The sequence below is a fragment of the Dinoponera quadriceps genome, unplaced genomic scaffold, assembly GCF_001313825.1.
Source record: "Dinoponera quadriceps isolate SergipeBrazil2010 unplaced genomic scaffold, ASM131382v1 scaffold2414, whole genome shotgun sequence".
In the NCBI taxonomy this organism is placed as follows: Eukaryota; Metazoa; Arthropoda; class Insecta; order Hymenoptera; family Formicidae; genus Dinoponera; species Dinoponera quadriceps.
The window spans coordinates 45,483-58,974 of record NW_014556444.1 but is presented as its reverse complement, the minus strand read 5'-3'; the positions used below and the strand labels follow the sequence as shown (position 1 = coordinate 58,974).

Here is a 13,492-nt window from a genome sequence, read left to right as displayed (position 1 = left end):
ATTAAGGAGTGAGCGTGTGTTGCGCAGAGTAACAAGAAGCTGAATGAGGAAGTTCCGATAATCTAGAGAAGTAGCGTCCCGCGTGCGTCCGTGTGACGGCGATGTCTCGCGAGGATTCTCCGTGTACCTCTAAGTAGCTCATGTAGTAACAAGGCGGCGCATTCGAATGTCAAACGCAGCCACGTCCGATTTCCAACCTTGTTCACGTTCACGAGAACCTCGTAGCCTCGCGAGGAGAATCGGGCTAGGAGGCTGCAATGTTCAATCCTTCCGTGGCTGAAACGCGAGGCGACCGCGGCTGGACGCAGCGTCGCTCGACGCGATCGAGACGTCGGAAGAGCAATCAGCGTCGACAGCAAACGACCGGTGACTCCGGAGGATACCGAAGATCGGTTTCACCGAGGGGCGATCGCAAGACCGGTTCACACTTTGACCCCGATTCGACTGACCTCCCGTCACCGTCCGGAATTAAAGCGGAAGGGACGAAGGAGGCTGCTTGAAAAGTACTTGAAAAGTATTGCTCGTCTAAGCTTCCCCACGGTGAAACCGGCCTGAGGAGCTCTTCATGCCCGAAAAAACCCGAAGAGACTCATCATTGAAACCCTTCGTGTTCCTTTGCTGGGCTGGACAGATATTTTCTTAAGAGACTCCTCTCCCACCCTCCGCCCCTGACACTCTCCACTTGTAGTCCTCCTTAAGCGTCCTCTCTTCTGCCGTAAGTTGTACATAGGTATAAAGTGTATATATTCATGATTGTCAAAGGTGTCCGCGTATATTTTTATGTATGTCAAGAGTGGGTCTCGCAAATCTGTACAGATCGGTCAATGTGTCGCTGTTGTGCTCGGTGTCGTTTACTTTTATATCGCCTTCATCTTGGCTTCGTGCGATGTGTATATAAAATTGTAAAGTAACCTTCTTCTTCCTCATCTCCCTCCTTCCCTATCTTTTTGTCCGAACTTTTCCCCGTAGAATATAACTCGAACGTACGTCCAGCCCTACAGCAGAGAGAGGAGAGCTCTTCCTGAGTATCATTTAGTGGCCGTAGTATCATTTGTTTCTTTGTCGACGTGATCGCTTTCTTAGGGAGAAAACGGCGCGCCCGGAAGACGCGAGAAAAGAAGTAAAATCGCGTTGTACGAGTGCGTATGATAGAGAAAAAGAGAGAGAGAGAGAGAGAGAGAGAGAGAGAGTGAAAGAGAGAAGAGTTGGAGAAAGAGAGAGCGAACGAGTGAGAGTAACGATGAAAGACGAAGGGGGGTGGCGAGATGCGGACGTCTGACATATCAAACGACATGATTATTGACAACCACATAGCAATACCTCTCCGCTCAATACGGATATAGTGAAGAAAACTACAAAATGAAAAAAAAGAAAAACCACATAACAATCTCTTTTTTGGAGCGTTTTAAGCGGCGGCTTTTAGGGATTTCGCACGCTCAGAGAAAAATATAATAATATAAGTGATAACTCTATACGAGCCTTTTTATGAATTAATGCATATAATTTGATAAATTATTCGATAGTAATTGCAAGTAAATCTGAATAGTTATAATAACTGTAGTCACAGAGTTACTATAGTTTATACTACGCCACACCATTCGGAGATTCATTTGCTATAACTATAAAATAATTTATTGAATCATATGCATAATTTTACATACAAAACTCGTACATTTATCACTTGTAGTTGCCACGAGTGTGTATTTTTCTCCGAGTGTACCCACCACCAGTTAGGAGCTCTAGACGACCTTAGACACGCTTAGCTTGTTGCCGTGTGCGGCTGGAAGGACAGCCGGGAAACATGAGCGAGGCCTCTCGCGAATTTCATTTTCGCACAATCGAATCTCTCCGTCGAGATGTCTCCCGCGGAAGAGCCCGCCGGACGATCGCGTGAAAGGAGCTTATCATGTTCGTGTTCGCCGTTAGGAAACGGGAATCGGTCTCGGGATCGACACCGGAAAGATGCACGGCTTCGATCGAGCGTTAAATGTACAATTCGCGAAGGATCCCTCGGCCTCACCTGAGAATGATACATCATCCTCCGAAGGTACAACCACCGTTACCGAGAAATGTTTTCTTCCGGGGTCGCCTTTGGTTGATTACGCAACACCACAAAAATGATAATCAAAGCGAAAATCAAACACGAGAGAATTTATATATATATTTCTGATTGATTTTCTCAGAAAGTGTGTTTACATCGAACTTTGGTGAATCAAATTGCAATATATTGTCTGTTAATAACATGTCTCTTAGAAAAAATGTAAGTTCTCCGTATCGCACGAAAATGTGCGCGCTCACGTGAAACAACAATGACCTGCAAAATGCGCAAGATACAAAGGCGATTCTGGACTGAGACGTGACATTCATGAACAGGAAAAATCAGGGAAAGTGTCAGGGGAAAAGTGGCCGCGAATATTTCGACCTTCTCGAGCGTTCCTCGTTTTGTATACGTGGCCTCACACTCCGTGATACCTCCGGCGAAACGGTGTTAAGAACATGGAATAAGCGCGCGCGAGAGGGAGAAATCGTCCATTATCTATCTATTTTATATCGTAGCGTAACAATCAAAGTGTTGGAAACTGTGAAATAGCGGCTGTCACCAAATCAAAAAAAAAAACAGAAATACTTTCGGAACACAGTTAGAGCGAAAAGCAACGGCGGATTAATGGGACTCGAGAGCGAACGGGCATCTCAAGGGCGGTCTGTAAACGAAAGTTCGCCCCTGTCTGCTTCGACCTGTCCCGTCGACTCTATCGTCGGAAGGTAGTTACCTCTGATTAAGAATTACGCGCTCCCTTCGTGTCAGGATGTCCTCGACCTCAGTCCGATTCATCCGCCGCCGGCGGAAACGATTTGTGCGAAAACGATTTCGCACGCGCGCACTCGCTAAATCACCGGCCTCAAAAATCGTTTCTCTCTCTGTACGGATATCTTGTATGTATCTTTATATTGACACACGTACATGGGTATATGCATAAATTTCTACGTGTCGCGCGTTGAAAAGACAAGACTCATACAGGCAGGACATAACGGACGCCTCGAGCACGCGACGCATCGTGAGAGTGCGTCGCTGGATTCCACGAGATAGAAAGAAAGAGAGAGAGAGAAAAATATGGATAGAGAGAAAGAGAGACAGAGAGTCAGGTATAAATGAAACGGAAAATTCCAAAGAGATCAAATCAAACGAAGGCAGATGCTTCGGGCAAACGATCGATCGATCGATCCGGCGAGATCCCGCCCGCCGGACGCACAGAACGACGAGAGAGACACGTTCGCTAGAGCAAGGATACGTACTACAGTACAAGATAGACAAAATGTTTGTAAGATATCGACTAGGTTCTCCGATAAATTCCCCCTAAACTAACAGTACGGCAAAGAGACAATGTAAATGTATGAGAGATTCTATCCCTACCCCGCCTCCCACGCCCTTCCTTCCTCCCCTATACCCAACCACTCGAGCCTCCGCGCCATCCCTTTTCTCCCTCTGTACGACGAGTGTAAAAAATATCATGTAATTAACACACACCGATAAATATAAATATATATATGAGTATATATATAAATGTATATAAAAAAAATATATATATATATGAATATATATAAAAATATGTTTATATATATTTATGTATATTTATATATATGTTTATATGTATACGCGTACGCGCATAGGCGCGTATACGTGTACGAGCTCGCACGTGGACGCTCGTCGTATACGCGCGTTATGGCAGATGATTGATTGTGAGTCATTTAAATAATTGTTATATGTATTTTCTATATATTACGATAAACTAATACAATGATATATATATTGAGATGATATTACGGTAATATTAACTAAGTGTAGTTAATTTAGATTAAGCGGGGATAACTATCCGCTCGTCGCGCGCAAAGGCCGACGTCTGGGATAAAGTTGGATCGCTCTAATCCAACACTTTCTACGATACACTCTCCGCACATACTAAGAGAAAGGAAGAAAAGAGCACGCGAGGCACCCGAGGCGACATCCCCGCGTTATCCCCGTTACGAGGCTCCCTTTCTTTAAGATACAGACGGAGGAAAGTAAGGTGAAATGGTAAATAAAGAAAAAAGAGAAGGAAAGGAAGAATAATAGAAGAGGGAAAATAAAAAAAGAAATACGCAACGTGGTTGCAAACCGCGGTGTCGCCTTGGGTGTCTGTGTGGAAAGTTGCTTGAAAGAAGATAAAACACACAATCACATACGTGTACACACGCTAAGAGAGCAGACAAACATACTGACAGCAGATACGCACACACATATGCACACACACGTATATACGCATCCACACACCGAGTGAAGAAACCACAATGCGGAATTTACAACAAAAAAAAAATGTATTTTCTCACTCCCACTGCGCGAGGTGTATGTTCATTGCTACATCTTATTTGGAACGAAAACCTAAATATTATATTATTATATAAAATTACTGTATAATTGTAACGAAAATTGTTTTTCAAACGATATGGTATTTTTATTGTAGATATTATTATATAACAAATAAAATCATGATTCATTGTACTTAATGGCGTATTTACTGTTAAATTACAATTACTGCGCAAGTAACGAGTGAGAAAAATTTTATGTTCCTCACTTATTATTTGTAGCTCCAATTAATTTTATATATTGTATTTTTAATTTTAATTTTATTAAATAATTTTAATTTATTTATTTATTTAGTAAAATTCAACGAATGCGACTTCTCATTCATAATATTATATCTTTGCAAAGAACGACCGCATCATTAAGGTTCTAACCTCCTGAAAACTAATGACTTCAATCTGTGAAACATCATGAACTATCTAATTATTATTATTTTTTATCAAAGTTATAACTATTATATTTTATATATAGTCTATTGAATTTTATTTGTTTTTTCGTGATCTGGAAAAATAAATTAAAAAAATTAAAGACTCCTTGTTTCTTAAGGAAATTTTCTAATCCTGAGAGTCGGATTTAATAATATATTCGGTAATTTTTTATGAATAAAAGTCAATATAATTCAAAAGTAATATATTTTTTAAACGTGCGTTAAAAGTCGATTAATCTAAAAACAAAAACTACGCAATTTTCTTAATGAGTGGACTTGTGATTCTTATCTATAGCAATATAATTGATATCGCGCACATATTTTCAATATGACGACAGTTTAAAAACAAAGTTTCAATTTTACTCATTATTTTTCCTTATTTAACTCTCCAAAAAGGTGAAAAAAATTAACATACGCTATACATTGTGGTATAGATGATAAACATATGTTTGTTGAATTTAAGTGTAAGACGATCGGATTAGTACCCCACAAAAACATCTACATTACATTCACGTCGAATCCACGTAAGGAAGTCGATTCCATGGATGTCCTCATGGGGTAGTTCTCTGGAATCATGGTCATAATGTTTGAAAACACGATTTCGAGAAAAACGCGTTGAAAATTTCACCAAACATTTTTTGCAATACTATTGGACATACCCAACAAATATTTCAAGGCTATAGAGGGGACCTACCCTTTTTTTCATAAATCTTGCTTTGAGTTGCTTTCGTCTCTCGAATGGGAATCTTTATTTCGTTAAAACTGGAGGATACGCGATGAGTCAGACCTCGTTTCACAAAGCGGCCAAATTGGAAATTGTGCTGCTAATAGTTATGCCCATATTATAATTCAACGTTTTGAACACATTGATGAAATTATCATTAAAAATACTTACGGTAAAAAAATTAACGATTTCTATCATTTCTTTGCCGGCGTAAATGTGTTTCAGGGCAAATACCTATATCGATGAATTTAAAAATTAATTGTTATTTTTTTCTATCTAACCTCGAGAGAAAATCTTATATATATTTATATCTTACTGTTCATAGGATAAAAGATAACGAAAATCATCTATTAGGCAGTATATTAGTTTCATATACGTTCTTTAAACTATATAATGTTTTATAATTATATTACATACATTTGAAGAACGTATGTGAAACTGTACTACCTGGGAAGGCAACCACTTGACACAAGTTGCCTCAATCGATTAAACGACGATTATTATGATTTGTATATTTTGGCCAATTTTTATCTTTCCAAGTAAAACCAAATAAAAAAATCTAAATTAGGAATACGCAAATTCGTAGATTCATTATTCTCGCGGGAAAATAAAAAGTATACTGATTGTTATACCCGTTATCTTTGATCAATAAGTCCAAAGTCTGCGGCATATACATGGCGCTAGTTTTGCGCTGGATCTAGTGAGATCTAAGGTCTGTTTTGTATTGCTGCACTTGTTCTCTTTTTTTCTCTTTCTCACCAAATCTCAAGAAAGAAAGAAAAAAAGAACCAGTGCATGCTAGTGCAGCTACTGCAGTAATAGGAAACAGACCCCTAGTAACATATTAGAAATCCACCAATCAAAACGCAGCAGCGTGGCGCTACCGGAAATATAATTTTTGTTCAATAGCAATCTCTTATTTGAGTAACGTGGTAATCGCATCGTTGTGTGTGTCTCCTTTCCGTTTCGTTTCTTAGGACACGATTCCTCGAGCAAAATGCAGAAGGTAAGATTTTTAATCCTACTAACAAGTAGAATCCTATCAACTTCAAATTTACTTCGTTCAGATCTATAATGCGTGGTTTTCTCTTTTTAGAAGCAAAAAGAGCCGATTCATTCCGTGCAGGTCTTCGGACGGAAGGTAAGCCGTAACAAGACCAGAATAAGTGAGGTTATGTTCGTGCACGCGTTTTTCATTTTGTGCCATGTGCTTGATACGAATTCTCATATCTTATAGAAAAGCGCGACTGCGGTCGCCTACTGTAAACGCGGGCGTGGAAATCTCCGTGTCAATGGCCGACCATTGGAGCTGGTTGAACCACGAGTGCTCCAATACAAATTGCAAGAACCCATCCTGCTCTTGGGCAAGGTAAATTCATGTGATAATAAATGATTGAGATAGCAGCTTCAGCAACCATCCTATGCAAATTCTCGACATTTCATTTGTCACTTCTGCTTCTAATCTCAGCTTGCTTTGTTCTGTGATGTTTATTTATTCCGAACATGATAATTCATGATTAAAAACAAGAACTGAGGTTACGAGTGCAAATAACATGTAGTTCTCACCAAATGAAGGCGCTTTTCTTAACAATAATAACACTCGTCTGTGTTTACGTTCCAGGAGAAGTTCTCTGGAGTCGATATCAGAGTGAGAGTAAGTGGCGGTGGTCACGTTGCGCAGATCTATGCGATTCGTCAAGCCATTTCCAAGGCACTCGTTGCATATTATCAGAAGTGTAAGTGGAATTGTGAGATAAATATTAGCTATACAATAGTTGGTTAGATTATGATAATGTGATTGATGTTTCAGATGTCGACGAAGCCAGCAAAAAGGAGATAAAGGACATCCTTATTCAATATGACCGTACTCTCTTAGTCGCCGACCCAAGGAGGTGCGAGCCAAAGAAGTTTGGAGGTCCAGGTGCCAGAGCACGATACCAGAAGTCTTACCGTTAATGCCTGTGTATTTCACATTATACTTTATTATTCATATTATTGAATAAAAAAGAAATTAAAGTCCATATGCCTTTTTTTCCTTTCTATATCTAATAAAGCCTGTCTAAGCCTGATGTATAACAAATTTATATTAAAACTTGTCTTGAGTCGAGAATTTAGTATTAACAGAATTGTTTTAAGTTTTCATCAGAAGCTCTATATAAATGAAACATAAATAATTCATGAATATATATATATATATATGTGTGTGTGTGTGTGTTTTTCTTATTTTTATAGTACATCAAGATTTCTATTATTAGTTCCAAAATATTCTCAGTGGACTGCCATTGTTTCTGTCGACAAGTCGGAGTCGTAGTACGAGTCAACGACATCTCAGGCAAAATTTCATTTTTCCGTAGCATAATTTAATAACGGGAAAGTAATCAGTTCTTTAATGAAAAAAGAAACCAATTGAATAAGGATGAATCATTGGTTGATTATCTCCATATGACATAACGTTTAAGATAACGAGTTACGTGATATTAAGTAAGGTAGTGTAACGTCAAACTTTCACGGTGGCTGTTTGAATCTTCTTTCAGAGGGAAAATAAAACCTTTTCCAGAATGAAGACACGATTTAATACTTACGATCTTGTATGTTCAGTAACTGAACTACAGAGGTAAGCAGAAAATATAAAGATTTATTCCAAATTTGATAGGATATTAAGGTTATATATAACGTTTGAATCATATAACCTTATTAACCTCTTCAGGGACGAATTAAAAATTTTTTTATTTAAAACAACGAAAATTTTTTAAATTTATTTTATTCAACACTTAATAATAATGGTAATTTTTAAATAAAACTAAACGTACACATATTTGTCAATATCTCTGAAGAGGTTAATACAGTTCGTTGTCAAAGTGCGACTGTTATTTTATTTTATCTTGTCAGCTTCATTCGTTCATCAATCATTTGTGACAATTAATTACTATCGTTATGTACATGTTGATATAAATTGTGTAAATTATTATTAACTCGTTAAGATTTTGTAGATTATGTACGAACTGTTTCTCTTTCTAAATGTATCTAAAAAATTTCAGGCTTATTGGCATGCGTGTCAATCAAATTTACGACATAGATCATCGTACATATCTTATACGTTTTCAACGCAGTGAGGAAAAATGTGTTCTGTTACTTGAGTCTGGTAACAGGATCCATACAACAGGTTTCGAATGGCCAAAAAATATAGCTCCTTCAGGTTTCTCTATGAAGGTAATTGCATAAAGTAATAAGTGAATTTTGAATTGTAAAATAACTTCCATGTTATGATAAATAATGATATATTCATATTTTATAATCGACAAAATATTACAGATGCGCAAGCACCTTAAAAATAAAAGACTAGAAAGTCTCGTCCAAGTTGGCACGGATCGAATAATAGACATGCAATTTGGAAGTGGTGAGGCTGCATATCATATCATTTTGGAAGTATATGATCGTGGTAACATAATTCTCACGGATTATAAAATGGTAATTTTGTACGTCTTAAGACCTCACACGGAAGGAGATAAAATTAGGTAAGATATAAAAAATATGCTTACAATATCAAATATATGCACATGTATGAAATATTGACGAATTCATGTAATATCTAGGTTTGCTGTAAAAGAGAAATATCCGTTAGACAGAGCTCACAGTGAAGCAATGCCACCTGTAGATGAAATTCGCGAGCATCTTCAGAAAGTTAAGGAAGGAGAGAATCTGAAAAAGGTGTTAAATCCATTATTGGAATTTGGCTCAGCTGTGATTGATCACGTTCTGCTTAAATCTGGATTTGCCTTGGGTTGTAAGATCGGTAAAGATTTTAACGTCGCTGAAGACATGCCGAAATTGATTCTGGCACTTGAAGAAGCCAATAATATTGTCGATCACGCAAAGAAAAATACTTCCAAAGGTTATATCATTCAAAAGAAGGAAAAAAAACCGACTCAAGACGGTAAGGAAGATTTTATATTTGCCAATATTGAATTTCATCCCTTGTTGTTCGAACAATACAAGGATCAACCATACAAAGAGTTCGATTCTTTCGATGCCGCGGTGGACGAATATTACTCCACGATGGAAGGACAGAAGCTAGATTTGAAGGCTCTGCAGCAGGAAAGAGAAGCTTTAAAGAAACTGGAGAATGTAAAGAAAGATCACGATCAGAGATTGATTACACTGGAGAAGACACAGGAGGTTGACAAGCAAAAAGCGGAATTGATTTCGAGGAATCAGACTTTAGTGGACAACGCTATTCTGGCTATACAAAGCGCTCTGGCAAATCAGATGTCCTGGCCGGATATTCAAGTGCTGTTAAAAGAAGCTCAAGCTAGAGACGATCCCGTTGCCTCCGCTATAAAACAACTGAAGCTTGAGACAAATCACATTTCCTTATTGTTACACGATCCTTACGAAGACAGCGACGAGGAGTCCAAGTTGAAACCCATGATGATCGACGTAGACTTGGCTCATACAGCATTCGGTAATGCCAGAAAGTATTACAGTCAAAAAAGATCGGCAGCTAAGAAGCATCAGAAGACGATAGAGTCGCAAGGGAAAGCTTTGAAGTCGGCGGAGAAGAAGACGAAGCAAACATTGAAAGAAGTGCAAACCATACACAGTATTAACAAACTGAGAAAAGTATATTGGTTTGAAAAGTTCTATTGGTTTATCACATCTGAGAATTATCTGGGTAAGTTTCTCTGCCTGACATTTGCGTCTGTCTGTGACTTGATTAACCATAACACAAATACACAGTTATTGGTGGAAGAGATCAACAGCAGAACGAGTTGATCGTGAAGAGGTACCTAAGAACCGGAGACCTGTATGTTCACGCAGATTTAATCGGTGCTAGTTCTGTCGTGATAAAAAATCCCACCGGCAATCCTGTACCGCCGAAATCGTTGGCGGAAGCAGGCACAATGGCGATTGCGTACAGGTATAGCTTCTATTTTTACATATAGAAAAATATTACTTGTATTACGAGGAAAAACAATTACTTGATTTATTTTTCTTCTTTTAAATAATGATTATCTTAAACGAATATTTTTTTATTATTGAAGAAAAGTCCGGTTTATTGGAATAAATAACGGAAGCTTTAGTTTTAGTGTTTTAATATTCTTGATTGAAATACTAAATTTACTAGGATTGAGAATATATTTTGAATAAATTGGTATATTTATGGTGGACTTATACTTGCGGATATATAAATTTATGAAATATTTGAGATAAGCGCTCACCATATAAAAATGTAACAAGGAAATAAAAATGATTTCGGGTCAAGAAGTAGACCTAAACAAGACAGCTGTTAAAAGAAGAAAAATAAGCTGAGTAATTACTTTTCTCCCAGTACAAATAATAAACATTGTTATATCCGTGTATCCGTGTATGGTAGTGGCTGTTGTTGAATTAGCTGCTCAATCAGCTGTGCATCCTTTCGATAGATAATTAATACTGACAATCGGAGATCTCTATTAATAAAAAGAGAGAATTTTTACACTATTTTCCTTAATTAATTATACCGAGCACGATTAATACTGTGAAGCTGTAAATACAAGCTTTGATTTCTCTTAAACGAGTGTATATATTTGATAGACATACGTGAACGCGAGTGGCGTGTAATCATATTTTTCTCTGTGCACAGCGGTAGCTTCCAAATTTACATGTACAAATTTATTTGTATTTTCTCCCCAAGAATGGACCGAAAAAATAACTATTCTTCCAATATAATAATTCATATTTTGTTGACAGTGTCGCCTGGGATGCTAAAGTAGTGGCGAGTGCATGGTGGGTGCATCACGATCAAGTTTCGAAGAGCGCACCTACCGGAGAATACCTCACTACTGGATCCTTCATGGTACGTGGGAAGAAAAATTATCTGCCACCGAGTCAGTTGATTATGGGATTGGGTATCATGTTTCGGTTGGAGGAAAGTTCGATGGAACGGCATAGGGATGAGAGAAGAGTCAAAGTCATGGACGAGGAGAGTGAAACTGCGGATTCAGTGGTTGAGGACGATAAGGAAATAGAACTAGAGGGCGATTCGGACGAAGGTAGGTGTGAATAAATCATTTATAATTGGAAAAAATCGTCACGACTGCTAATTTAGTTTCAATAATTTCGAACTTTCCACGTTAGATGAAAATGTAGAAGACAAAAATACGTTAAACCCAATTCAGGAGGAAGATCATTTGGAATCGGAATCGTGTGGAATCGCGACAGATAATAACGACGTCGTTAAAGATGAGTGTGACGATGAAGAAGAAAAAGAGGAAGATACGAAATGCCAATTTCCCGATACACAAATAAAAATCGATCTTTCGGGCCCGAAGTAAGTGAACATTAAGCTTTTGATTTCATAATTAAAACTTATGTGACATATGATATACATGATGTATTTTTGCGCAGAGTGAAACTTCATATTGATGATAATCAACCCTTAATAACAACACAAAAGGATATGGAAGAAAGTGTAGTTTACCTCGGAGATGATAAGCCTGTTACAATAAATATGTCGGTTAAGGAGAAGCGTGCAAAAACAAAACAGAAAGCACAACCGAAAGAACCAAAGGAGCCGAAAGAAAAGATCGAGAAAAGTGACAAAACCGAAAGTGATAACAAGAAGGAAGAGCAACCTGTATTGAAACGAGGACAGAAAGGGAAACTGAAGAAAATGAAAGAGAAATACAAGGATCAAGATGAGGAAGATAGACGACTTTCGATGCTTGTCTTGCAGGTATTTCCTTTCTCATTCTCATATTGTACTTATTAGACAATTATTCAAGTACTTTGTATTTCTATTTTCCATTTTTTCATCCATTCAGTCGGCAGGTGCAGCTAAAGAAGATAAGAAGAAAAATAGAATTAAAGATCCATCAGGTCCCAAACAACAAGGGAAGAAAAAGCCAAACGCAAGGCCAAACGTTTCTGCACCATTTGTGCACATAATGGATAACATTGACGAAGAAGATACAGGCCCGACTCCCGAAGTCGATATGCTTGATCAATTAACGGGAAAGCCATTTTCAGAGGACGAATTATTGTTCGCTGTGCCTGTGGTGGCGCCTTACAACACCTTATTGAATTACAAGTAAGTTGTTACATTGAGCTGTAATATAAAGTTACATAAAGTAAAATGTGCTTCATTTACAGTATATTTCAATATTTGTCTTAGATTTAAAGTGAAATTAACACCTGGTGTCGGAAAAAGAGGCAAAGCCGCCAAGACAGCTGTAGCAGTATTTCTAAGAGACAAAGAAATATCTGCGCGTGAGAAGGATCTATTGAAGGCGATTAAAGACGAGATGATAGCTAGAAATATACCCGGAAAAGTAAAAATAAGTGCTCCTCAGATTCAAAAGCTGAAGAAATGATTGCTTGATAATTTCAACTTGCATGGTTACAAACTTACCAGTGATTCATAAGTATACAAGACTTAATTATAAAGATGTTTTGGAAAGTATATACTTTCTTGCAATCGCATTCTCTGGCAAACGTTGAAACAATATTCAATGAATGTTGATTGACACAGAAAAACTACACGTTTATAAGATTACGATTATCTAAATTTCTAAATAATTGCTAACCTTGCTTTTAAGAATTGGAGTAAAACGATTAGTAAAAATGTTTATGTATATAAGAGATTACAAAACTCGTTATTTTTATTCTTAATAATTATTCCAAATTAGTTTTAAATATTTAAGTTCGGATACATTATGTAAATAAGAGTATACGATACGGATGTATATATAAAAATTTGGTCGTTTGATTTTATAACTACTTATCTTGCTAATAAATCGTCATTATGTCACAAAACGATAGGATTTCCGACTTACTTTACATGCCGAATTTAATAAATTAAAGTGATTTTGCAAATAAAGTCATCTATAGTTAACACTATGTCGTCCACACGTCTAATCGGGATTCTTTTGTTTGGCGCCGGTAGGACTGACTCAGATCATTT

General features: G+C 37.5%; 2 protein-coding genes across 2 annotated transcripts; both read left to right on the top strand.

Moving 5' to 3' along the window:
• Window positions 1-6,490: 6,490 nt before the first annotated feature.
• On the top strand, window positions 6,491-7,571 carry LOC106747417 (40S ribosomal protein S16). Its single transcript, XM_014624914.1, has 5 exons — window positions 6,491-6,556; window positions 6,647-6,691; window positions 6,788-6,919; window positions 7,172-7,286; window positions 7,361-7,571. Exons 1-5 carry the CDS (start codon window positions 6,548-6,550, stop codon window positions 7,504-7,506), a joined length of 447 nt encoding a protein of 148 aa, XP_014480400.1. The 5' UTR covers window positions 6,491-6,547; the 3' UTR covers window positions 7,507-7,571.
• A 265-nt stretch (window positions 7,572-7,836) lies between these two features.
• On the top strand, window positions 7,837-13,151 carry LOC106747414 (nuclear export mediator factor NEMF homolog). Its single transcript, XM_014624909.1, has 10 exons — window positions 7,837-8,164; window positions 8,589-8,760; window positions 8,863-9,065; window positions 9,144-10,222; window positions 10,288-10,468; window positions 11,281-11,582; window positions 11,668-11,860; window positions 11,938-12,265; window positions 12,354-12,619; window positions 12,704-13,151. The coding sequence occupies exons 1-10, from the start codon at window positions 8,109-8,111 to the stop codon at window positions 12,900-12,902; spliced, it is 2,979 nt and encodes a 992-aa protein (XP_014480395.1). The 5' UTR covers window positions 7,837-8,108; the 3' UTR covers window positions 12,903-13,151.
• The last annotated feature ends 341 nt before the right edge of the window (window positions 13,152-13,492 follow it).